The sequence below is a fragment of the Etheostoma spectabile genome, chromosome 2 (genome assembly GCF_008692095.1).
Source record: "Etheostoma spectabile isolate EspeVRDwgs_2016 chromosome 2, UIUC_Espe_1.0, whole genome shotgun sequence".
NCBI lineage: Eukaryota > Metazoa > Chordata > Actinopteri > Perciformes > Percidae > Etheostoma > Etheostoma spectabile.
In genome coordinates this window covers 5,019,043-5,046,659 of record NC_045734.1, presented here as the reverse complement: position 1 = coordinate 5,046,659, position 27,617 = coordinate 5,019,043, and the positions used below count along the sequence as shown (strand labels likewise).

Genomic DNA, 27,617 nt, shown 5'->3' with positions numbered 1-27,617 from the left:
TGTGTGTGTGTGTGTGTGTGTGTGTGTCAAGGTGAGTGCCTGTCTTATCAAAGCAGACAATTAGCTCCATACATATTTTATCATAGACTAGGTCTTAAATATATTTGGAATATCCATTGAAATATTCACATTTTACATGAATTAATGTACTCTCAGGTGTGTCCAGGGTGCTGTATGAGCTAGGATACATTTCACATAATTTATATTCAAGTGGACACCTGAGTATTATCCCCATATTGATGTAAATACAGCCAAATCATGCCTTTAGGGATATTGTAGTCAAATACAGTGATTGTCATAATGCAGCAAAAAAGTAATCTGTGTTTAAAAAACTACTAATCGATTAAAGGTCAATGATAGTCTGTGTTTGTTCTAGTAGTACACAGGTCATACTGTGTACTACAGGTACCTACAATGCGTGTAAATACGTAAATTACAAATTGTTTTAAGACTGACTTGAAATATCTAGACAGGCACTTAAATGGAGCGTTTCAGACAGAGGGGGAATACAGATATATTCAGACAGACTGTATGAGAAAAAGAATGTGTTTTTTATATTTTATATTAAGGTATGCAAACATGTTCTAGTAGCACCCAAAATACAACTATGAACCTGAACATTTGCATATTATGGGACCTTCAAATCCACTGACCTTTACAATCTGGTTGTTTTTCACTTTGCTAAAGCTTAAAGTGCATTTTGTGCCAAATTGAATGCATTGTTTGCATTCAATTTGAAATGAATCCATTTAAAATCCCTTTTAAAAATTGGTCTATTCATTGTAATTAATCAATGTTAATTTCTGAGATATTAAGGTCCTGTTTGTGGTTATTCCAAACAGATCGCTTTTCGCAACAAGGATGGGTGTATTTCCGTCGCAGTTTCTATTACTTTTCTACTGAGCAGTCATCCTGGCAAAAAGGCAGAGCTGACTGTCAGCAGAGAGAAGCAGACCTTGTGATTATCAACAGCAAACAAGAGCAGGTGTGTGTCTTAATGCGTGATATATACACACACACATATATATATATATATATATATATATATATGTGTGTGTGTGTGTGTGTGTGTGTGTGTGTGTGTGTGTTTGTGTGTATTTGTATTGTTGAGAGAGACACTGAGTGAAACATATAATGAATGTCTGTTCACCTGGTGTGGGGTTGAATTCAAATCAGTTCCATTTCCATTTCCATTGATTGTTGATTACTGTTTTTCTCTGCAAACAAGGATTTCACACGACAATTTAATAAGGTCTCATGGATTGGACTGATCCCAAAAAGAGCCAACGGGACGTGGAAATGGGTGGATGACACTCTGCTGACCCAAAGGTTCACACATTCATTCACAATACACAAATGCTGAACCTATAAAGGCCTTAAAGGTCCCATATAGTATAGAGTGAGGTTTTCATGCCTTTTGAGGGTTGTAAAGCAGGTCCAGGTGCTATATAAATACAGCTTAATCTACAAAACGTGCCTTTAAACAAGCCGTCAGGACAGAGGGTGAGACAGGTACAGTATGTGTGTTTTTTAACATTTAATTATGGAAACATGTTCTAGTAGCAACCTAGTCTATATCCACAGTGTTCCACTTCTTGTTGTTCTTTTCAACAAAATACAAGTGTAAAGTTGAAAATGAGCATAATATGGGATCTGTAAAGCCTCTTTTAGATTTTTCTGTTAGATGAATTAATCAATCTATAATGAATCACAGGGAACATTTCCATATTACTACTTAAACCTGTCCATCACATGCAACTTGTATAGTCTTTGTTAAGAAATTATTTGTTTTTTGGTTTCAGCTACTGGAGCCCTGGGGAGCCAAATGGTTTTGGAGGCAGAGATGAAGACTGTGTAGAAACAAGGTTCCTTGATAGGGAGAACAGCTGGAATGACATACCATGTACTGATCAAAACTTCTGGATCTGTGAGAAGATGATAGAGTTGTAACACAGCTTATAAAACTCTGAATAACTAAAATTAAATTCCTGTTTAATCCAGATGTACACATTCTCATATCCCACAACGATATAGGTCATTTATTCCTACCCTTTTAAACACAACACTCACAGTTGGAAACTTGAGATTTCCCCGTGGGCCTGTTTATTTATGTGGGCTGCATGTGCTGCACGCTGGTTGAAAGCTTTGTGGTTGTTTTTGATTGGTCCGTAGAGAGAAGGGATATGATGTGATTGGCCCACTTGCGTGTCTTTCATGTAAACACCAGTCATTCACATCCTTGGTCTTTGGCTGACCGGCACACAGAAAGGAGAGAGATCACATGATTGACATGACTGGTTTGTCTTTTTTTTTTAACAATGGCCAATCACGTCCTACTATGGCCGACCTCCTTCCTACCACAGAGACAGAGCGCATTTAAGTCCAGCCCCCATCGGCGGGAAAAACAATTCCACAAATTAGCTAGTAAAAAACACAAAATTTAAGCATGTGAAACTTAAATTTAGCACACTTTGTCTACCAGAGAGGACAAGTTAGCTGTTAGCAAGCTAATTTTAGTTATGTAAACATAATACTAAAGCTTCCTAATTCATCCAAATTCCACTGACACAAGTTCCATACTGTGTACAAAATACAGCTCTAGCTTAACTCTTAGACTTGACACAGTTGTCTACCAAACAATAGACATAAGACATCTTGACACCCATGCTCCATCCTCAATCTTTAGCCATTTTGCCATCAAGAGGCAAGGAGCATTTTTGCTTCAGTTAGTACACGATCATAAAACATGCAAGAAATAATCCCCCCTTTCAATACCATGGATATAGTGCCACTCGGCGAGGGATCTAAAAACGCTTATTTAGGAACTTCAATATTCAATGGACAAAAATCTCAGAATAAAATAACAGAAGGTGATGTCAACAAAACACATCGCTTTCAAGCCGGAGAGCGGCGTTCACTTTGCGGCAACAACAAGATACCATAACCCAGGATACGCTTGCTTCTCGGAAGTGTTTTAACCATGATCTTTTTCCCAAAGTTAACTACTCAATTTGGTGCCTAAATGTAATCATCGTTGCCGCAGGAGGCTCACTTCTTCTGGCTGAACTCCACCACCATGGCCCCTTAAAGGAGCGTCATCTGGTGTCACCTATTAGCGGCTAAACAGCTTCCACCAAAACAAGTTCCTTCCTGAGACTATTTTGCAGAGGCACCGTTGCTCCGTTCGGAGCTTACCGCCGCCCAAGACAATTGTGATCAGTTTAAAGACATGCCAATAAACCAGAGCACGGCTTTCTCCCATCCCAGAATGCAGTGTGGACTAGCCAGACCCTCCTCCGCAGCGCTGGGGAGGTAGGTCTGGCTATGCGAGATTTGATTTTGGATAGAGGAATAATGTAATGACTTAGAGGTAATCTGTGGAGTTTTTGACTTCTATAGGGCTAGGGAGGTGTTTTTATGTTTATCAGTGAACTCGTACAAGGGCACACATGCACAGAAAAATCAAACTGCCAACAAAGGCAGAGAAGAAGAACAGTGGCTGCTAGTAAAATATCAATGCAAACATTCCAGGTTTCAAAGTTTGCAAATGTTATATAAGGAAGAAAATGTACTCAACACATTTTTTAGACCTAATGATATTTTTGGTGTGTAAACATAACTTTTGTTTGCTTACAAGAACACAGGGCCCCTTTAATTACAGTTCATGCAGATCTCATTTTTTGGAGGAGCTGCTAAAAGGCTGTATTGAGTAAATAATTATGATGGCTATTTGTATGTACAATGTTACGGAAAAGTGAACACAATGTACAGGATGGCTTAGCTCTATGTATGCTGGTAATAAATTGAGCTAGATGTATGATGAAAATGTTGAAGCTCTGAACACCGCCTGATGATTAGACAACGGATGACTAATTCATTTACCAACATTTTCACTGTCCACATCTAATAATAAACCCTTTGACTTTTAATATGAGTGAGATGATTGCTTGGCATAATGGCAGGGGAGAAGATGAATCCCAATAACATCCAATCCTCTGGCACAATAAATGGATTGTTAAATTAGTTTACTTGTGCCTAAAAAGTGACTGAAATGAATAAATAATCCAACATGGATTAAGGTTAAGATGTGGCTTGGTACACTTGCAGGAGTTTGGTATTGGAAAACAGTATTAAATATTAAGTTTTCTAGTCAAATAAAAATGCACTGACAGTTTTCATGGACCTTTACCGCAAATGAGTTCACTTTATTTACTTGTGTGACAGCTTCTGACCATATTTATCTTCAGTCTACAGACAGACAGTTTTTAGGTTTCACATTCAAGAGATTTTCTACAGCACTAACCCTTATGGAAATCCCCATCATGCAGCTGTAGCTTACAGGGTATAGGCCAACAGTAAGTATTCAGATCCTTTACTTAAGGAGAAGTACTAATAACATTGTAAAAATACTCTGCAAGTCCTGCACTGAAATTTTTACTTATGTAAAGGTACTGTATGTAAGTATCATCAGGGAAATGTACTTAGTATTAAAGTTAAAGTACTCAATGCAAAACGTCCTGGTAGCTGGTCTCAGGGACTTTTTTTCGTAATGGAAAACCAAAAAAGGCGAGGAAAGTCGAGGCGAGTCGAGTAGATACCACGCAGTGGAAAACCGCTTCAGCCTTCACATTCAGCTGTCCTGGGCCTGCAGTTTGGTCCTGTGGTGCCCGAAGCCATTCAACGCTGCACAATGTGTTTTTGAAATGTATCGATCTGAACAGAGGAACTCTTACTTCCAAAAGATATGATTATATGATAGGATATCAGAATCAGAATCAGAATCAGAATAACTTTATTTGCCAGGTATGAGGACACATACGAGGAATGTTTCTTTGGAGTATCGTTGCTCACACTGTGCTTACACACAAAACAACCAAAACAAAAATACACACACTAATATAAACACAATATATACATACTCTAAACAGAAACGATATAGAGGCATGAGTGAACGAAGAGTTCAATAAAAATGATTTAAATGTGGAGCATAGTGCAAGGATACTGGAATAAATAGTATTATGTTGTTATATTACAATATGAACAGTATGAACATTGTGGACAGTTCTGAAATAGGAAATGAGAATGATGAGTAAATAACAAATAATAAGTGAGATGTGAGAATGGGAATGATGAGTAAATAGTAAATAATAAATAATAAGTGAGATATGAGAATGAGAATGATGAGTAAATAGTAAATAATAAAGGATATGAGGATATGATATCTCACATCGTCAAAAAACTGAGGGCTGGTGGTGTGAAAAATGTCAAATCTATAATTAGTGAAAACTTTACCTATTTGGCTTACAGTGGTGGATGTATTTTACTTGAGTCTTTTTTTTTTCATGCCACTTTCTACTTCTACTCCACTACATTTCAGAGAGAAATGTTGTAGGCTACTTTTAGCTCCACTACATTAATCTGACAGCTTTAGTTAGGATACTAGTTACTTCACAAATTTGGATTTATTCACACAAAACACATGTAGTTTATGAAATACAATGTTTTATCATAAATTAAATTCCCCAACAATGTAACAGCCTACAAGTCCAGATGAAACAGTAAACAGATTAAACGCTTAGCTTGACAGTTGACAGAACTGTTTGAATTGTTTCCAGTTTCTAAAATGTCATCGACGAGCCGATTGACTGAAAGAGGATGGTAGATGGTCTCTTACTTTTATGTGTTGTTGGTGTTCTGTTTTGTATTTTTTGAAATAAAGATGGCATTTAAAAAAAAAAATAAAAAAAAAAAAAGAGGATGGTAGATGAAGACTCATTCTCTAATTGGCTCGCCCTAACATTCTCACTCTAACTGTAACCAATCCCACTCTTTTTGCCTAATTAGAACCCTCCTCTTGTCTAAATCTAACCAACCCAATCACAGCAGGCAACGAGTATTAGCCATTCAGGGATGAGTTCCCTAACAAATATTCAAAAAATGTCGCTTGTTTAGACAGCTCGGAAACGTGAGACTCGAGAAAAACGTTTCAGGACAGGACTCTTTGGAATTTTAGCTACACTTTGACGTTTTTAAAGTGTTACACGGATCCTTCTGTGATTCCCCCCACCCCGACTTTTTCACACATTAACTAACGCCACTGTCTTGTCTCCGTTTCTTCGACGTTACAGGAGGGGTTATGTGATGTAGGTACACGTTTGTCTTGGTAAGTAGCGTTATTTTAACGTTACACGGAGATTAATAAATATATCGTAACGCCATCAGCAGCTACCGTAAACTTTACACTCAACTAGCTAGCTTAGCTACGTTATCGGTGTTAGCTAAATGGTTTGAACTTTAAAGTCTAGCTAGTTAGCTGAGCAAGTTGAGCCCTAAATTAGGCACAAGCAGTTACCAGGAAATGCCGTTACGTAAAACATTGTTGTTATTATTTAGTATTTGCTATGTGTTATTTTATAGCTACATGACAGCCTACAGATAACAAGGCTAACCTAACGCTATAGGTCTAATTAGAACCAGGAAAATCCTGTAATTGTGAGGTACCTCAATCCATCAGTTTACTGTTTCTGCTTTGTCTACCACGAAGTTTATATTTAACCCATCAAACTAAGTTTAACTTCACAATTCTGAAAAAGGCTACATTTGAAATGTATAGTAGGGTTAATGTTACAATTCTGTGGAAATTCTGCTGACCAGGATGATAATAAAGTGAAAAGTGAAAACTGTACACTAAGATGGACTTTCTGTATTCTAAGTGTAGGAGTTAAAGTTGTCTCTTTTATGTACTTTGTAGAACCCAAAACACAAGAGGGCGGGCTGGGCAACATGAAGAAAATCAAATCGCAAAATATCTTTGAACAAATAACTTAACGTCGATATTGTGACAATATAGTAGGGTTCACAAATGGTGCTTTCACCGAATATTTGAGATAAATAATCATCAGTAATGTGGCTATAAAGATTAAGTAGGTAAAGGCAAATAATCAGCTAGAACAGTCAAATGACATCACTATACAATACTGTGATGCAGTCCAAGTTACAATTAGTTGGAGTTACAATATCCAAAATCTAAGACGATATCTTGACTATCACGATATCATATCATGTCAATATGTTGCCCAGCCCTAAAACGCACTGTTGTCTTTTTTGCTGCAGACACACTTTAACTTTCTCACTTGATAACAAAATATGGTTCTTGCAACCAAGACAACTGTTGCTGTATTGTGTAGCCAGGGGGTGGGTGGCTTACTGTCTTTCAGAGGCTGTAGCAGACTCTCTTAAAGCTAGAGCTAACATATTGGTATCAAATGAAACAAGACTAGCTGAGGGATTCATTGATAGCAACAACGTTATAACTGCTTGTCGGCCCAAATGTTTTAATGGTACATAAGCTACATTTTGTACCATTCATAGTGGAATTCTGGGGAAGCATAATGTTTTGATTTATGTATTTACGACTTATGTTGGATTATGGTTGTATATTTATTTAATTTCTGCAACCTGTGTACATGCTTTGCTGCTCTTGCCTGGGTTTCCCATTTGTTAACCTGCTGCTTCTGACAGACATGTTGGTTGGTTGAATGATTGCAATGGTGTTTTTTGTTGTTTTTTTGTTTATGTGACTTGTTGACTGCAAAATTCAAATGCCCTTTAGGGATTAATAAAGTTGTTTGAATGCAATTGAAATTTAATATAATTTTGGCTATGGAAAAAGTGGCATGGTCATTTTCAAATGGTTCCCTTGACCTGTCACCTCAACCTATTTGAATGAAAATAGGTTCTATGATTACCCGCTAGGGTTCCCTTTACATGTCATCGTTATGCTAATCCCATGCAATTTTGCTCATGCAGTATAAATGTGTTATATTCACCTATACTACAATTGCCTATATGAATATTTCTGCACACTGGGGTCCCTGAACAGTCTTGGAGTTGCATTGTTACTGGAAACTGAGACTCCTGTGGATTCATAAGCCCAATAGTTTTTATGTGTGATTACATTAGTCCCCATAGCAGCTATTTCATTGTCATGAGACTATTTTTTGAAACCTGACCTCCCTGTATAAAATTACCTTTTTGTGACCTCTAGGATAATCACAGCCTTATGAAACTTTACAGCCACAAACTAGAGACCGAGGGCATTCAGGGAATGCATAGCTTTCCTCAGTGTGGGCCTATTGCAGCTGTAGAGCAGCCCATATTATGATGGGATGAATTCAAAAGTAGCAAATTTGTCAGCTAAATATGAATTCTGTGAACTTCACTCCAACAAAGTAGAACAAAATAGATTTCAAGATTACTAATGTTGTTTACGCCAAATTCCTATCCTACACTACCTATGTTATCCAACCTAAAAATAGTAATTTGTTTTTGCCTCTTTTTAGATGGACTGAAAATGGGTCATCCTCAAGTCATTTGTTGTGTTCTGGTTTCACAATGATAAAGGACAGTTAAAAACAATTTGATACAAAATAGGATGTAGGCTCTACAGGATGGTTTGTTTCTTGGCAACTATCATGTTTTCACAAAAGATGTACAGATTTGTAAGGATTCTCTTATCAAGTTACTGCTGTTAATGGTTCTAATGCCAAATTGTTTTCAACACCTGGCTCTACCCTGTGTGTAGCCAAACATTAAGTTATGGCTTTTTTTTTTTTTTTTTTTTTTTTTTTTTTTTACACTCACCATCTTTCCATCTTTTCAGGAACTACTGCCTCTGTGATGGATCTCCAAAATGTCCTGAAAACTACGCTGAAGAACAAATATCTGAAACTGAACCGCGCATACTCTGAAAAGTCATTACTTCCTTCAAGACTTTGCTATCGGGAGCTCAAGACAGACAACACATCTGAATTGTACCAGAACGAGTTTAAATATGTTGACAAATCTGACCTTAATACTTGGCCATTTTCAGAAACTGTTCCGCTCGCAGATGTTTTATCATGCGACTGCAAACATCACAGCAGCCAGAGAACAGTCATCACTGTGGGAGTGTCTGGAGTTGGAAAAACCACAACAGTACAGAGTTGTGCTCTCGAGTGGGCCGAGGGGAAAGGGTACCACAACATTCAGCTTCTGTTTCCTCTCACATTCTGGGAGTTGAACCTGCTTGAACTCGAAATGAGCCTAATTGAACTTCTCCAGATGTTTTACCCTGAATTGAAGGCGCTCAATGTTTCCAGCTTAAATGAAAACCGGGTGTGGTTTGTGCTTGACGGACTGGATGAGTATCATCTTGCGTTAAACTTCAGCTGTCCAACTGTTAGGGATGTTACTAAGGTATCCAAAGTGGATACTCTAGTGACCAATCTAATCAAGGGAAACTTACTTCCCAACGCTCATATATGGATAACAACCCGACTTGCAGCGGCAACACAAATCCCGGAATGCTTTTTGCTTAAAGAGACCGAAGTTCAAGGGTTCAGTGACGAACAGAAGGAGCAGCACTTCAGGACAATAATCGGTAACAAAGATCTTTCCAACAAAGCCATCGACCATGTGAAAATATCAAGGAGCCTGGACTTCCTTTGTGAGATACCTGCAATCTGCACCATCATGGCAAATGTGTTGAAGAGTCATCTCAAATCAGATGATGGGTTGAAAATCAATCCCGTGAATTTAACCCAGATTTACACAAATCTGGTCAACTCATCAAACTCGAATATACTTGCCAAGCTGAAAAAGCTGGCACTGCCTCGGATGGGAGAGGGTAATGTTATATATGAGCATGATCTTTCAGAGAGTGACATAAGTGTTGAGGAGGCATCAACTTTTTCCACAGAGTGTCCACTTGTGTTGAGAGAAGAGAAGGGGCTGCATAACACCAAAGTTTTCCGCTTTGGTCACTTAAGCATTCAGGAGTTCTTGGCTGCGTCGTCTGAATTGGAAGAGATTGAAGCACGTTCTCTCCCGTCTGTTCGTTGTCGTTATCTGGTGGACCAGGCGCTGCAGTGTGATGAGGGAAAATCTGATGTCTTCCTTCGCTTCCTCTTTGGCCTCATTAAGGAGCGGGGCACGTTGGAGCCCACCGACCCACTGTTTGACTACACCAAGAAGTTGATCCTGGAGAACGTTTGGTCCTACACAGCTGTGGGTTTGTTCCACTGTCTTAGGGAGTACGACAACCAGGCTTTACTGAAAGAAGTCAAGTTCTTTCTGAAGTTTGGCTCCTCTCCAATCCGTGATTTCTACCCAATGCATTGGGAATTTATGAGGCAAAGGACCAGCAATTTTGAAGGGATGAGAGATTGTTTTGAGATGGAAGTTTCTAAGAGATCTGATGAGAGACTCCTTAGGCACCTGCCAGCTATTTTGAAATCCAGGAAAGCCATGTAAGTTTGTACTCATTGGATTCAGCCTCTTATCATTCTATGTAAATTAATTTCCTAATTTAATTCCTTTCCTGTTTTTTGGGTTTTCTGTTTCAGTAGCATTATGTTGAAAATATCTACATACAAAAAAAATGTTTCCAACAAATTTCATAAATTATTAGTTTGGTCTTTGTTATGGTGCACGGCATAATACACTTTATAGAGATAAAATGCAATCATTGGGTCATACTCTGAAAGCCAAGCCCACTGTAGGGGTAAACGATCAGCGTCACAATATTATATGATAATGTGTGCCAAAGGATTATTTTAGCAAGCTATGTCTACCAGAGGGGACAAGTTAGCTGTTAGAAGAAGAAGAACCCCTGTTGTTATTACACACAGGCCTGAAAAAAGGTAATTCGTAAGCTTATTGTTAGCCATGTGTTAGCAAGCTAAGGCACTTGCAAACATAATACTCCATAATTCCACTGTTGCATGTGTCATGACCCCCTAGTTTTCCCATTCTTCCGGCTGATGCCTTACATCTTATTGCCTGTATCCACTTTTTGTCTTCCCAAAAGCTTAGGCTTTTGGTTCTGTAACTTACAAAAACTTAATAATGGGTTCTTTACCTTGTTGGTAGTGCATCTCACCAAATAGATTAATTAATCAAATTAATAACCAAAAGATAAATCAATTATCAAAATAGTTGTTTGTTGCAGCCCTATTGGATGGGTCTCACTACCCAAATCACAAATCTTTTTTATTTATTTATTTATTCGGGAGGTGGCCATCTCAAACCTTCCTAAAATAAAACCTAAACTATTTGTATTGCTAGGTACCATTACAAGTTACTGAGATGTGTTTTGATTGTCCTTCACAGACTTAAAATTTGGCATCAAAGTATAAAACGTGCTAGGAATCCGACTGATATCAATCAATATGGATCCGAACATTTGTAAACACTCTTAAAACTGAAATTTTGCATATTAACTTTTATAGTAGTGATAGACCGATTTTTATTTGGCCGATAGTCAATTCCCCGGCATTATTTACAGACCGGCGTCCACAGGCAACTCTGTGTTGCTGGAGACGCTGCAGTTCATGTGCAGACCATGCACTGTCCACTAGCACCATGGCAGTCTTAAATTACAAATCAAGCACTTTATTTCAATGGCTACTTTTCAGGTTTATTGTTTTCTTAAATTATTGTTGATGTGTTGACAAAGGACATTTTGCGATGACCTGATTATATCTGTCTTCTAATATGTCCTTGCACAGTTAACCGTATAAAGTGCACCCATCCATATGATGCACATTGCACACATAATTTGTGTGATATAAATGTAAGATGACTGCAGAAGTGACACTGATCTTTGTTTTTGTTTATTACTTTTAAAGAAATGGCAGAGCAGATTCCAAAAACAAATCCAGTGTTGCAGGGTTTACATTATTATGGTGTAAATTGAGGAAGCAAAAGCAGTATCAGTTCATATCGGCTCAAGAAAATCGGCAGCCCGTATCGGTTGAAGGCTGATGGGGGGAAAAAAATTGGTATCGGCACTAAAAAATCCATGTTGGTCAATCCCTACTTTATAGTCATTTTTATATCCTCATGATAGAAGATGGTGCCAATACAAAATCAATATTTGCAGTGTTCATATTCTTAAGGAGTGCAATGTTGTCCTGGTACAAGTCAGTAATAGAGAGGTGAGAACAAAGTTGCTGTTATATGCTATAATTTGTGTTGGGTAATTTTATTAAAGGATAAAGCTGGTTTTCTCCAAAAGTTTTCTCAATTTCAACAAATATCATTAAGTCCCACTTCCTTGCAGGCTGCGGTTCTCCAACCTGACCGATATGTGTTGTCCAGCCTTAGCAGCAGTCCTGAGCACAAGAGAGTCCTACCTGAGAGAGCTGGACCTGGGATACAACAGCATCAGTGACGATGGAGTCAGGAAACTTGTAGAGGGGCTGAGTGATCAAAACTGCAGACTGAAATCAATCAGGTTGCAAGGCTGTGGAGTGACGTGGCGGGCCTGTGAATACCTGTCCCCAGCCTTGAGACAGTCCCTGAAACTGCAAGAGTTGGATCTCAGCATGAATGAAATAGGAGATGACGGACTGAGACATCTTGCCAATGGTTTGACATCTCCTAAATGCCACTTAGAAACACTAAAGTAAGTGTTGGGAAATAAATCTAACCTGTCCTCTCCCTATTATACTCATTTTCAACATCATATTTGTACTCTTGGAGTCAACTTGAATAGGTCTACATGATTTGATGTAAAATGTAAAATGTACTCATACTGCCCATTGCTTCATTTCCAGAAACACTCTTGGCCCGCCTTCCTGAAAAGCCCAGTCTGCTCTGATTGGTTAGTTGGCCCACTCTGTTGTGATTGGCCAACTAAATCAAACAAGCTGCTGGGTGAGCTGTGCTTGCTCAGGCAGCACCAATGGGTAGCACACCCACAAAAACTGGGCTGACATTTTCAATTGGTGACCTCACTTATTGAGGAATTATAACGGTGGGTGGGTGAGGCGTTTCAGGCAGTTAAGAAAAAGTGCTCTCTGTGGGAGAGAAGGCTCCATTTGCTTTTTTGTGCTTTATACATCTATTTCATATAGGGCTGGGCTTGATATTGATTATATACATACACACAAAAATCTGCAACAACAAAAGACCGGAAAAATTCAGAAAAAGCAAAATAGGGGCTCTTTGATAAGAATTTGAAATGAAAACATTGAAAACAAAGTGTTTCTTATTTTGATGTTGCAAGTTTATATGCACATGAATTCACACAGATACGACCATTTTTTGCAGCTGAAAGAAAGTTTTATATCAAAAGATCACAGTATGGGGTAATAAAAAAAGTCGGCTCAAATTTTACCATTGAATGAAAAATGCAACTCAAACTAAATGTGTTGGTCATAGAGAGGCAGCCTTTCCTTTTTCAATTGTTAACATTAGGCATTTCTGTTCTGTTGCTCGTAGACTATCACAGTGCAACATTCAGCAAAAGGGCTGCTGTTGTCTGGCCTCGGCTCTGCAGAAGAACTATGGCCACCTGAAAGTATTGGATCTGAGCATCAACATGATAGGAGATGAGGGGGCCATTGAGCTCTTTCAAAAATGTGACATATCGCAGCTTACAAAGCTAGAGTGAGTATGACTTCATACTATATAATATATAATAAATGCATTCAGCTTGGCCTAACATAAATAAATTGATATCAATAACAGAAACATTCTGGGTCTCTTTGGCAGGATGTACCACTGTGGCCTCACTGTGTTAAGCTGTAGAAGTATCGGGCATGCTCTGAGATTCGAAAGCAGCACTCTGGTAGAACTCAATTTGAGCAACAACGCCTTGGAAGATGAAGGTTTTGCACTCATCTGCGAAGGCATGTATGCATGGTGTAGTCTGGAAAAACTCAAGTGAGGATGCCTTACTATTACATTTCTCTTTTGATTATTTCGTTCAGTAGACTGGTGATAGAATCATTTATTTTTTCACTGCTAATGTCAGCAAGTACTTTTTTTTTTTTTCTTTCAGTGTTCAGCTGAAAAACCTCATGTACTAATAATTGAATATCCGTACATCTTTGATTAAATACATTTCTTCTTACTTCCCGTCAGTGTTTCAAGATGTGGTATCACTGGTACGGGTTGCTATAAGTTGGCAAAGGTCCTGAGTTGCGTCTCCCAGCTCTTCGAGTTGTCAATAGCCAAAACAGAATTGCAGGCAGTGGAGCTGAAAGAGCTTGACCTCAGCATGAGCTGCCTGGGAGACGAGGGAGTTAAAGCCATTTCAGTTGGACTGAAGAATCCGTACCTCAATCTGAAAACTCTCAAGTAAATCATTTTCCAAATTGTATTCATTATTAAACAAGTGTTATGTTAAATGTTAAGCCAATTTCAGAACTGTGATGTGAGGATGGGAAGGGGGTCTCGTCTAGGTTGTAATTCAATGTAGAACCGCCACTGACTGGAAGGTTTCAGAACGCTGCTGACTGGTGCGTTGCGTGTAGTTGCAAGTTTCAACTCGTCTCGTCGCAAATACCTTGATATTGATACTGCAACAATATTGGTACTTTCACAAAATATTTACACAATTAAATTTTTTATAAATAATCATTAGTAATGTGGACATAATGACTAAGTGGGTAAAGGCAAATGTTAGTCTCTTAAGTTCAGAAAATTACATCACTTTACTGTAATGAAGCCTTTGAAACCAGGAAAAGACAACACTTATGCCATATTACAATGTTACAATATCCAACATCTAAGACGATATCTAGTCTCATATCACGATATCGATATAATATCGATATATTGCCCAGCTCTATTTCAGACCTCTGAAACTTTTCCCGATAAAACCGATGTCATTTCTTTGCAAATTTTTGGTCTGACCTGTAACTTTAGAAGAACAACATGGTATAACATGATTTTTGTTCCATTTCAGCTTGAGTCACTGCAGCCTGACGGATGACTGTTGTGCAGAGCTTGGATTTGCATCCCAGGGCTGCGTTATCAGGGAGCTGGACCTGTCTGGCAATAACCTGCAAGATAAGGGAGTGAAGAAACTCTGTGTGGGACTCAGAAGCCCTCAAAGTAAACTTGAGAAATTGTCGTAAGTCCTTCATCATTTTTTACTGCTCCTAAGAAATTCCAATGAATTCACTCATTATTTATTGTCAGTCAAAACATGGGTCCAGCTAAGTCATAACTATGCAATAAGTGCTGCTATTAAACGTAGGAGTTACTTTTTCAGACAACCCCCAGTGTTCTCCTAGTTAAATAAGACTTTTTAAGACCTTTTTAATGCTTAGAACAAAATTAAATGCCAACTTATGGCCATATGATGGCTATAAAATAATCATTATTTTAGAGTTAATAAGATAATATGTTACGTAATATAATTACAATGTAAATGCCAATTGCTCTGTTCTGCTTTTGTGTCTAAAGAAAATACTCCTGTCATATCCCAATCAGTCACGTGATTGGGATATGACAGGATCACTGACAAATCACTGAGGTTGCCTCGTAAATTTAGGGTACTCTATAAATGCAGTAGCTGCAGACCTAGGCGATTTCATTACATAATGAGAGGAGAGGAGGAGAGGGAGGAGTTGTATAGTCTGATGGCATGAGGGACAAAGGAGTTCTTGAATCTGCTGGTCCTACACTTGGGAAGGAGCAGCCTTCCACTAAACAGGCTCCTCTGGTGGCTGATGACGGTGTGCGGGGGGGCTGGCAGGCATTGTTAGTAATGTCCAGCAGTTTGTCCAGTGTCGTCCTCTCTCCCACCGTCACCAGTGAGTCCAGCTTCATGTCGACCACAGAACCGGCCCTCCTAATCAGTTTTATCCAGCCTGGAGGTGTCCTCCTTGGATATGCAGCCCCCCCACCATAGTGTAGAAGAAGACGCTGGTAACCACAGACTGGTAAAACACCCACAGCAGTTTGCTGCAGATGTTAAAAGACCACAATCTCCTCAGGAAGTACAACCTGTACAGAAAGACACAAAGCAGGTGTCTTTCTGTACAGGCGACAGAAAGACATTGTCTCACCCGCTCCCGTTGATTTCTTTGCTCTATTCCGTCCCTGTCACGTTACCAACAGTGAAATTGACTCCCGTACCGCGGGACTCCCACAGGAATACCGTGACCTGCGGGTGTCCCGAAAAAATTAGGATTTTGAGCTCTGTTATTTCCGGCTGATGCCGTCATATTTGCGTCAGCACGTTGGATGTTTCCATTCGCATATCCTCAGCACCATTTCCCTCTGCCTTGCCCGCCTCTCTGGCCAGACCTGTAGCCACTTGCCCATTCTGAGGCAAAGTGTTTTCCTTAGCTTGTTAGTAGCACAGTGCAAGACACTTTGTTTTCTTTCTTGGCTTCTGGCTGACTTCAGCCACCTACAACGGACGTTACTGCAGTGTTTATAGTTAACGTGAGCTCTCGGTTGTCGATGTTGGTAATATTTTCTTCCCAATTTCGGATCACATTTCTTTTGAAATATGTTTGATTATGTAGATTTTGGTGTAAAAGCCTACTTGGTGATTTCTCACGCTAGGAAGTGCCACTACACTATTCAGCTGCAATGATGGATGTGAAGTCCTTTTATTTCTGTCTTCTTGTTTTGTTATATTTCCGGTCTGGTGAAAGAACAATTTCTAGTCAAAATAAAAGTTTTAACAGTATAAACAGAATTAAATGTTTGTCACAACAGGACTCTTCCTTTGGTCTCCAGCAATAATCACGCAGAATGATGGGGATCTGTAGAACAGTTCTAATAACAATGCACCTTCACACAAACAAACACAGTGCTTTCCAAGCATAGTAGTGGGTTGTTGGAGACATGGGTTTTCTACCCATAATTTATGGATTCCTACATTATGCTGTGTGGTAACTAGAGGTGTGACAAGATCAAAATGTGTTGAGAGTTCTCATCGAGGTAAAAACTGTCTTGCGGTATCTGTGCAGAGCAGCCGCCAGTAGATGAAGTCTGAACTGGTCTCTGGCTTTGAAGATGATTCTGGTGATTAGTCTGGAAGATTCCCCCCCCCCCCCGTTTGCCAAAGTGGACTCTGAGTTAACTTTTGCAGAGTTGCAATTGTACAAAACTGCTGGTAAAACACAGCGTTAGAGGGTTAGGTAGGAAGGTCATTCTCTCTCTCTCACTCACTCACTCACTCACTCACTCACTCACTCACTCTGCAGCGTGCTGTTCAGTGTGACGCTGACTCAACTTTTTAATGAGTCGGAAGCAGAAAGCAAAGCCTAACTTTACTTTTAATGATATTAAACGGAGAAATGTTCTTCCCTCGCCTGAAAATGGTCCTAAATCAATGCAGGAGCTGCCAACTTCCTTGCTGCAATGAAACGCTTTGTTACATTGTAACGTTGGTTCTCTGATGACATACTATTTTTCCAGTCATATTTCTTAATTAAAGTTTTCTTTAAATTAGCGTTATAGTCTAGTCTCGTTTGCGTAAACCCAGTCTCGTGTCTCGTCCCGTGAGCTGAGTGTCTGGTCACACCCCTAGTGGCAACTGAAGAGTTTTATTCCGAGTAGTCCAAACAAGTTGTATGTGGAAGAGGCTACGCTGGGGCAGGGCTGTGGAGTTGGCCAGTAGGCCTCTGCATAGAGGCCAGTTTTAAAGTGTTGAGGTTTAAAACCCAGCGCTATGGAAGAGTCTGTTTGAGAGGAACGGAAATTATAGCCAGTGTTCTGATGCTTACTGTTCCATTAACTGAATACAAGTTAATTCTACAAAAACACATGATACATTGATTGCAATTTCAGTTTAGTTATACAGTATTTGTTAGGATATCTCCAGTTGTGTACATGTTGTAGCGGTGCATATAAGGAGCTGGTTTCTGGTCCAAACTCAAGTACTTGTTTCCTTCCAGACTGAGGACCTGTTGCCTGACCTCGAGGAGCATTCAGTTCCTGACCAATGCCCTAAAGTCAAACCCCCAACATCTGGGAGAGCTGCATCTGATGGGCAACAATCTGGAAGATTCAGGAATCAGATTGCTTATGGAACTAACAAAGAACAAGAAATATGCCCTACACACAATAGAGTGAGTACTGCTAATGATTAAGTAAAAAAACTTGTGGGCCTTCCTTTCTCACTTCTGCATTATCTTTCCTTTACCCTAGTCATTAGAAAGCAGTAAAATGTTTGGTATACTATATGTATTCTTTATACATGTAAATGTTACCTATCACATCTTAAATAACTAGTACTGTTCTGAGTGCAAATGATGTGTGAAGCCGGCTACACATGATCCATGGTAAGCCACGGTAGGAAATGGCTCAGGTATATATCGTTGTTGCTTTTGGAATTAATTGCGCCTTGAAAGGTCACCAGCAACACAAACTTATTTGAACTTTGAGAGCAGCATTTCAGAGCGGTGCACCGCCTAGGGTAGCACTTCCTTTGAGTTGTCTTCCCCACTCTCCCCATTGGAAAAAGCCAGCGCAGAGAGGTTTTACCGCGATTTGTGTGTAGGTGGCTTTACTCACTTTTCAGACTCAACCCCAGAAGTATTCATGTGCCTTGTTTTTTTTCTTTTCAGTGTGTCAACAGATTGAGAAGACGGACAGAAAACGGACACAAGCTCCTCAAACTGGCTCCCATTTGTTGGACCATACTCATACAGCAACTCAATGGCTTTGCATTTCAGTGCATATTGTAGCCACAACATCAAATGATTTATGTACTCTTTATTTTTACAATTTTATGTGATATACCCAAAATGTATTTTAAAGCAAAAGTCTGTCAGCTATTCAAGATACTTTGATTGCCTACATTGTATGAATAATTAGTTTTTTATACGGTGCGGTAGTTTTTAACTGCATGTGTTTATCTTGGGTTACAGTGCACAACACTTGAAAGAAAGATAATCAGAGAAAAATTAAGGAAGTGTTTGATAGTTGTTATCTGCTAATAAAACATGTGCCTACAGAATTAGTGCTAGAGTCTGATGCACAACTTGAAAAAAGATGTAATCTCTGTAACCTCAAATAAACTCCATTGTCTTTGTTCAACGCTGGTTCATTTCTGTGTTGTAGCAGCACTCCAGTTTTGGATTTTTGTAAGAAAAAGGCAAAGTAGTGAAAAATATTTTAAAGTTAAAAAAGTAAAGTATGTCAAAGTAAAATAGGTATGTCGAAAAAAGTCATAAAAGTCAAAGTAAAGTGTAAAAAAAAGTTATAGTTTGTGGGGAAAGTTCTTGAAAAAGGCATACTATAGTATGTTGAAAATATAGTGAAAGTAAGCCAAAAAGAAATTCATATATTACGTATGTGGAAAGAATTTATAGACCATGCCAAATAAAGTGATAGTATAGTATGTTTATAAAAGTGATAAAAAAGTGAAAAAATGTTATAGTATATCGAAAAAATAAATAGTATAGCGTGTCGAAAAGTGATACAAAAGTCATAGTAGTCTGTCAAAAATAATCATAGTATGGTATGTCGATAAAAGTAATAAAAAAAATCTTTGAAAAAAGTCAGTTTCGTCATTATTGACGACGCTGTCCCACCAACTGCTGGTTCTTCCTGGTCTAGCCCAAAATCTTCTCCTGGTTCCCTTCCTGGTAGCCCTTCGCGGTGGATCTAAAATGATGTGGGGGGGTCTGTAAGCCTCTTTTGCTCAGTGTGGTGGCACAGGAGCATCATATTATCCCTTAGTAACCCTAATAGGCTCAATAGCTCCAGCAGGTACACAAGCATGTAGTCCGCCATTGTTGTTATGAGACGTCATCGCGTGGTAAGAGGAAGGGTGGTGTTTTCAAAATTTTTTCATCCTGGGACCAGGTTCCAAAAAAAGTGTGTCTACAGGATTTTTTTTTGATGATCGGCCAAAACGTGTGCGTCTCCACCAAGTTGCATGCAAGCATGCAGAGCTCAAGGAAAATATTAACTGGCGCTGTGGGAAGCTTGAAGACAACCTTAGGTCTGGAGATGCTGCCATCGTGGACATAATTCCCTGCGGGCCCAAGCGTGTGGAGAGCTTCTTGGAGTACTGGGTAAGTTACCCGCCACGCAGCAGGATTTCTGTTTGTGGGTCAAGCTGCAACGCTAATGTCCTTTGACATTTCACTCAAAGGTGATTGGGAATCAGTGGAACTGTGTCCGCGCTCGGACACCTTTTATAGCCAATGTTCTATCAGAAAAGCTGTCTCATGGCTCTTGTAATGTTACAGTTGCGTTAATGGCATCAAACTAAAGTGTCACCTTTCTAACGCATTTTCATTTTAACCATTTGGTATTTTTTACTTTGTCTTGAGAAGAGCCGGCAGAAAGAAGCAAACACCGGTGTATTAGCCATGCACGGGTTTTTCAGAGGTATTAACCGTATTAACAAGTCGCCCAAATTAACATCAGTGCTGTCAACACACTGTCTTCACAATAAAATGCCAAAATACAACATACAACATACAACTCCAAAATATGCAGTAAAAGCTCCTCAACATCCACTTTGAATGTAAAGTTATACCGCCACCTGAGCGTCGCCCAAGCATTCTTACTGCTTTATTTCAGTCACTTTTGTATACTAATTAGACATGTAAATGTATGTATATGTAAATTCAAATGTATATTCTTAGATGTGTATAAATTACTTCTACTTGTACTTTGGGGGCAATCCACAGATGTAAAAAAACAACAGAATACAGCGCTCAGAGCCTCGTTGCTTCCTAAGAGAGTTGCTCAGTGGCGTATGAAGCCACGAAGCCAAGATCTGCACCGCTTCGGCACTATGAAGCCCATAGAGCAGGGCACTAGAGACCTCCAAGAATAGCTTAAAGGATTTACTCGGGCAGCTCTTCTAGATTTGCCAAATGTTACCTGATTCTGAGTTTTGACACTCAAAAGAAAATGACCCGTTGACTCATGTCAGTCTATGGTCTAATTTTCTTTTTGGTCCAAAGGCATTAGCTTGTGTACTTTAATCACTGTTATTTAAGTGCACATGTTAATACAAATAATGATGTATTAGTATGTCATGGTTCCTGGTACCAATGCTAAGTCTGAACCCGAACCACTGACGAATCTCGTGGGTTCAGTGAATGACGACGAGAGCAAAAGTCAAACTTTATAGAATTTCCTTTATTGATGAATGAGAATAAAAGTTCACTTGCATTTTCATTTCATTACAGGCTTCATAACTCTAACTGAGACTACTACTAGAGTGTGTAAATATGTGCACATAATTTAAATAAATTAAAACACACAAGACCGAATGTTGACATGTTATTGGCCCGTTTTTTATGCCCCGTGGCAAAAGGACCTCTGGATAAAAAAAATGCCAGAACATTTACAAGGAGAGAAAATGAAGACGACCAGTTCTGTTCGGAGGGACATAATGCACTTTTCAGGAACTTGTAGATATGGAGATAAATATGTACCACAAAAGCAAGGCACCAATATACTGTATGTACTGCACATGTTGAAGTTTTTTTTTTACTTCTGATGCAATCAGGCTGAACCGTGTAGGGATTTGTCTTAATGTCATGGCAATCATTCTCAGTTATAGAGAGGTTTGCATAAGACAACCTCTTCATGCAAAATATATTTAAATATCTGAAAGAAAGTAACATCCACAGCCTGAAAGCAAACTGACCCCAAGCCTCCTTTGAAAATATATCTGGGTCTTTGATAGGGGTCTATATTGAGGTACTGCTAGCTAAGGGTGACTATTCCACTGAGGCTTTGGATGCTTTATGGGTAGTATTTACCTGCAGCTTGTGGCACTATAATTATTTACCTGATTCTGTACCATGCAACAGGAATACATTCTCCAGCGGGTCCACTTCAAGGAAGCAAACATAATCCCATATTACACTGTATGAAAAAAAAAATAAAGCAAACATTGACCATGACTTAAATAAGATATCTTGCCGTTAAGGTAAAAAAAGAAAACTGGGTGGCAAAAAGCCAAATGCAATACAAGGTTAGAGTTCTTTCAGTATTTGTTTCAAAACCAAAAGTGCTTTGCGCAAAACACATATTCTGACAAAACGTCAAACTGTTTTAAACCACGAAATGACATTCATAATGTGTTTCAAGTCATCGGCTGGATAGTCTCGCATTGCCACGCAGCGTTCCGGGATGGGAGGACAACGTGCTCTGGTTTATTGGCATTTCTTTAAACCAATCACAATCGTCCTGGGCGGTGCTAAGCACCGGACGGAGCCACGGTGCCGCTGCAAAATAGTCTCAGGAAGGAACTTGTTTTGGTGTACGTTCAAAAGTTGTTTAAGTCTGTCCAGATTGGACAGATAGTCTAGCTAGCTGTCTGGATTTACCCTGCAGAGATCTGAGGAGCAGTTAACCATAGTCCTCAGAAATCCACCCGAGTTTAAAATCCAACACACAGAAAGCGGAAGGTAATGGACATCCAGGTGAAAAGAGCGACATCTGGTGGAATTTCCGTCAGCACCAGAGCAATCCTAGAAGTGGAACTTCATAGAGATAGACAATTGGCTAGAAAACCAACCACCCGGGGAAAAATTGGTCTGAGAATAAGCAACTTCTGCTCCTTGTTCCTCTCATCTGGATTGTACTGTACCTTAGTCCCGCCCCAGCATGATGGACATGTAGAGTCACAGTTGCCTGTGTGCGTATACAAGTGTGTGTAAGTGCGTTCAACCTCATTCTACAGTTGGGTGTTGGCAGAAGTGACATTGTTAATAATTTAATAGTAATAATTAAATTAATCATTTCTCAAGTTATACTGTTTATTGATCCCCAGTGGGGAAATTACAATGTGCACTCTGTTGTTGTTAGAATTCACTACACACAGGCCTGAAATACACACACATGCTAAGGACCAATTCATGCACTAATGGAGAGATGTCAGAGTGAGCGGGCTGCCAGCTGGACCAGCGCCCTGAGCGGTTGGGGGGTATGGTGCCTTGCTCAAGGGCACGTGCCAGTGCCCTGGAGGTGAAGTGGCATCTCTAAAGCTATTAATCCATGCTCTGTAATTTGGTCCGCACAGAGACTTGAATCAGCAAACCCCCCCAACCCATCTCACTACAGACTGAGTTAGTGTCACCCAAATTTAAATATTTGGGAGATACAGCAACACTGACATTTCTCATTCCTGTCTGGACTTTCCTGCGGCACTCCTCAGTAACAAGTTATGGTTGTAAAAGAGTTCCAGATCAACATACAAACTAATTCAGAGTTTAACTAAAATAAGATGAAAAATAAAATAAAATAAATGAAAGGACGTCACCAGGGCTGTGTTCTGCACGTTTTAGTTTTTGTTTGGACTCAACATGCTGTGTTTCAGAAAAAGTAACAGACATAGAAAGTGTTTTGCCTGTTATTTGGCAGAATGATGCAAATCAGTTAGCAGACTTTTCAAACTCGCTTGTTTCAAGTCATTTCTTTACAGTGATTTTAAAACCCCATAACCACATAACGATCATGTAAATTGGACAAAAATGACCTGATGTTCACTGTGAGATTACACATAACTCAAGCACGTCTTGGAGTCTGCTAATTAATTTACCGTTTGGACATTATTGCAAACCAATGGATACCTAAAACTGGAGAAATAATACATTTACTGTACTGCCCTCATTTGGAAACGGTCAGAAAAATGGTAACAATTCAAGACCTTTAGTTTTCAAACCAAAACTAGCCTGTACACTGTTATGGCCCTTGTGTCAAGAATTCTTGAAAAGATAGTGGGCAACCAAAGTCATTGGTTAAGGATTGTAATTCATATTATTTAGGATGTAATCTTAAAGAGATTATCTGGTTTTCTAAAATGGACAGAATGTTATGGACATAAAATCAAAATTGTGACAAGAACCGAGAATTAAACATTTGGCAGTGGTGAGGTAACATTTACTTCAATATGGAAGCTTGTCACGTGATTGGAGGGACAGGAAATGGATCTTATGTGGGCACACTGAAGTAGTAAGTCCCATTCCCCCCCATTCCTTACAAAAATTGTCTGGTATAAGGGGGTTTTGAGAAAGTGTTTGTTGTCCATGCCTTCTTATTTTAAGTGTAAACTGTTTCTTGCTTATCTTAGTACTTTTGACTGGAAACATGCAATGCTCATGCTCTGTCTTACGATCACATACTGTACAGTATCAACCAACCGTCTCTCAGGACCAAGTTTACTTGGCTTAGTTTAACAGCAAAGTCTCAGGTTTGGGGGGTTGTGCTCCCATTGTGCACGTCTTCATCTTTATCTCAGATTTGTCAATCACACTATAAAACTAAGAGTAACTCATGCAATGGTACGTCATACTCTATGTGATCATCCTGTATGAAAATACTGTGATTCTTATCAAATGGATCAACATGAAATGAAACAAAAACAAAAGTTCCCACAGTTATACTCCCACCCTCCCCCTCCCCTCCAAAAAGGCTAAAAACTCAGTGAGGTGAGATTTGCGTGCCGTCTGAACAGATAAGCACACTTACAGAAGGGCAAGTCTATTTTGCCTTCTGAACAGATAGGCAAGGTTATTTTAGCCGCACATGCGGCATGTTCAGCAATTCGGTGTTGCCAGCGGAGGGTGAGACTGTGTGAGCGCTGGCCAGGCTGCGGTTGGAGCTGCGGGCGCCCGCCCCAACACTGCTCTCTGTCCTCAGCAGCTCCGAGGAGTAGGTGTGGCCTTCAGCGTCCCCCAGTGACAGGAAGTCAAACCCCTGCGCCTCAAGGTCCCTATCGCTGATAAAGAGGTCCTCCTCACCCCATCCACCTCCACCAATCCTGCCTATACCACCACCCCCACCACCACCCCTTCCTCCCCCAGGGTCTTGGCTACAGCTGAGGAAGCCAATGGGCGAGTCACTGCTTGTACTGGGGCTCGGAGATGAGAGGCTGTGGCCGTGCTGGGCATCCTGGACAGTCCCTGGGGATGCCTGCATCAGGTCCTGCACCGACATGGACTTGCCCAAGCCTCGGTCCATTTGGCTGGGGACAGAGCAGCAGCCGGGGGCAGGCGGCACCAGGGGCTGCAGCTCCAGGCTCATGTGTCTCCTCCAGGAGCCCTCATCCTTTGTATTCAGCCTGCCGTTGGCGCTGCCGTGTAGCTTCTGCCCGTGTCTGCCCAACCCCAACCCGACAAAGTCCTCCCCAACACTGCTGCCCTTCAACTGCATCCCCAAACCCCCACAAAAGTCCTCCATGTCAGGGGACACATCTGTGGAAGTGGCTCGTGGCAAGTTGCTCGTGCCCCCACTCCGGCTCGGAGGGGGTGGTGGTGGAAGCCTCGCCAGAAGCGGAAACCCTCCATCTCCAACTCCACCTCCACCCCTGCCACTGCTGATGCTGTTTGGGGTGAGGACGGGTGGAGAGCTCCCCACAGCCTCGTCAGTGCAACTTTCAGGCGTGGTGGCCTGAGCCTGGGTGTGGTGGTGGTGGGGATGATAGTGAGGACGGTAGTGGTGGTGAGGCAACGGAGACGGGCTCATAGAGGAAGATGTGAGGCCGGTTGACGAGGAGGCGTTTAGGTTGAGCTCGTTGGGCGGTGCCAGGATGAGATGGAGTCCTCCCTGGGAGGGGTGAGAGTTGCTGCTGGGGGGAAGCGCTCCACCATTGCTGACCTGGGTGGAACTGGACAGGTCCTTGCTAAAGACGGAGGAATGGTAGTCAGAGGTTTGCTCCAGCTCGAACAGGGGCAGAGAGGAGAGCGTGAGGGCCGAAGATGAGCCTTTGCGCAAAACCTGACGATAGATGTCGAGCAGGGAGTCGAGCTTCGACTCGATCGACTGGACCTGGGAGGACAGAAAGGGAGGATGGGAGGGAGGAGTGCAGAAATAAGGTAGCAGGTTAGAAGATGGAGACACCTACAATTGGTCCTTGGATCAAGAATATGGCGCAATGTATTAGTACTGGGAAATATATTGATATTATATTGACATTGATATATGAGAGTAGATATCGTCTTAAATTGTGGATATTGTCGTACACTGGTACAATGAGTCCATTCTTTGCTTCTTTCAAACATTTGTTAAGAAGGACACAAGTGTTGTCTTGTCCTGGTTTTCACGGCCCTGAACACCCACACAGGTGTTTATAGTTAATGGGGCTGATTGGACCTTTTCCAGAACTGTGTGGGTGAGGTTAGACTGAGTGATTGACATCTTCCTGAATCCCCTGTTAGTGCTGTTGCACCTGTTAGGGCAGGACGAATGACACCTTTCTCATCCTTATTGGTAGAAAGAATTTGTGACCTAATAAGTTCCCATCAAAGCTCCGGCCCACTTGCAACCTGAAAAGAGTCTAATCAGCCAGAAAAACTGAAATCACCTGTGTGGGTGTTCAGAGGCTGCATTACAGTAAGGGGATGCCATTCTCTGAACTTACCAGACTGTTCTAGCTGTTCTGCTGGTATTTGCCTTTTACCCACTTAGTCATTATATACGCATTACTGATAATTATTTATCTAAAATCTCATTATGTAACTTTTTTTGTGAAAGCACCAATATCAGCAATGTATTTGGTCAGAAATATTGTGATATTTGATTGTATCCATAAGCCCAGCTCTACAGTGTATGTCCATAAAGAGATTGGCGTATACATTTAAAAAAAAAAAAACTAATCGAGGTGTGTCTGTTCATGACAACCAGTTACAGGCCACTCCACGTCAATAAGAGGAATGTCTCTGTGCCAGAAACGTGTAGAGTAAATGCATACTGGTTGCTGGTTAATTAAAACACTATTAGAAACTAAACAAAGGAGCAGAAAACAGACCTGGCGCTCCACCTTACAGACTCGACCCAGCATGCTCATGTCCTCTAAAATATCTCCATCAGACAGCAGCTTCTCCCGAATCTTCTTATCCAGAGGAATCTGGCCTTTCCCGAGGATCTGGTCCACTCTGGAACGCACGCACGCACGCACGCAAAACACACACACACACACACACAAGCACACACACACACACACAAGCAAGCACACGCAAAGACAATAAGACATTAATGACAGAAAGAAAGAAGGTGGAAATCCATGAGTAAGCCCACGGTGAGGAAGGAAGGTTGAAACTGCATCAGAATGATAGATTACCCCAAGCACAAAATCTTTTCCAACAAATACAGGCAAATGAGGGGTTAGACTTCCTCACTGGATGAGAAAACATGATCAAACATGTAAGGATGGCATGTTTCCCTAATGTGTTTCTTGTGTATTAAACACTTTAGAGGTTGATACTGAATAAAGTATTGTATTCCTTTAGTTTTAGAGCACCCATTTGCCTCATTCAGCTCTTACAGAAACACTATTCCTGCTCAATCCAGTGAGGTTCAGTAGAATCAGGGTAATAAAGTTTTGTTTGTTAATGAACAGGGTTCATTTGAACACAGAGCAGAGATAAGTCAAAGCAATGTCATGCAATTATAATGCCACACTCATTTTGGAGAAATAAACTATTGAAGCTTTGACAAGATCTTCCAACACCAAACTAGACTCCCATCTAAAAGTGTCTTTCTTGAATGTGTGTTTTTATACTTATGTGGTTTGCCACTTGATGTGGTCATATCAGACACATGCAATGTCACAAAAAGAGTTTTAATTAAGCAAAAAATTTGAAATTCCAACAAATCAGTTTTTTTTATTGTGATTAGCCAACACTAATGAGGTTTCTATCCTTAGTGCACATTTTAAAATAATTTCAGAAAATCAGCAAAAGAAAATGCAAGTTAATGCACTTCTTTTTTTCCCACTACTGTTATGTGAATATTGGGAGTTGAGTGCGTTGACATAAACAGTTGGCGGCGCTAATTCTTCAATCAGGTGCCATTAAACCACTGCAGAAGAAGACAATACAAGCATGAATGGTGTGTGTGTGTGTGTG

The 27,617-nt window shown here is 40.3% G+C and overlaps 3 protein-coding genes across 19 annotated transcripts in view; 2 read left to right on the top strand and 1 right to left on the bottom strand.

The window, feature by feature from the left end:
- The window catches only part of LOC116701535 (uncharacterized), a 14,816-nt gene extending 12,768 nt beyond the window's left edge, over positions 1-2,048 (top strand). The window contains exons 10-12 of the mRNA XM_032535290.1: positions 843-985; positions 1,229-1,329; positions 1,803-2,048. Of these exons, the coding sequence (XP_032391181.1) occupies positions 843-985; positions 1,229-1,329; positions 1,803-1,950 (392 nt within the window). The 3' untranslated portion in view covers positions 1,951-2,048. The remainder of the gene's footprint in view (positions 1-842; positions 986-1,228; positions 1,330-1,802) is intronic.
- Positions 2,049-5,913: 3,865 nt separating this feature from the next.
- Positions 5,914-18,834, top strand: LOC116696366 (NACHT, LRR and PYD domains-containing protein 12). Its single transcript, XM_032527271.1, has 9 exons — positions 5,914-6,163; positions 8,663-10,289; positions 12,104-12,448; positions 13,267-13,434; positions 13,540-13,710; positions 13,912-14,127; positions 14,738-14,905; positions 17,691-17,864; positions 18,363-18,834. Exons 2-9 carry the CDS (start codon positions 8,680-8,682, stop codon positions 18,376-18,378), a joined length of 2,868 nt encoding a protein of 955 aa, XP_032383162.1. The 5' UTR covers positions 5,914-6,163; positions 8,663-8,679; the 3' UTR covers positions 18,379-18,834.
- Positions 18,835-23,786: 4,952 nt separating this feature from the next.
- kcnq5b (potassium voltage-gated channel, KQT-like subfamily, member 5b) overlaps positions 23,787-27,617 on the bottom strand; it is a 150,613-nt gene continuing 146,782 nt past the window's right edge. For all 17 annotated transcript variants that reach the window (XM_032527055.1, XM_032527091.1, XM_032527040.1 and 14 more), the window contains 3 exons: positions 26,519-26,645; positions 24,263-25,539; positions 23,787-24,216 (listed from right to left, as the gene is read on the bottom strand). In XM_032527055.1, coding sequence (XP_032382946.1) covers positions 24,283-25,539; positions 26,519-26,645 — 1,384 coding nt within the window. In that variant the 3' untranslated portion in view covers positions 23,787-24,216; positions 24,263-24,282. The remainder of the gene's footprint in view (positions 24,217-24,262; positions 25,540-26,518; positions 26,646-27,617) is intronic.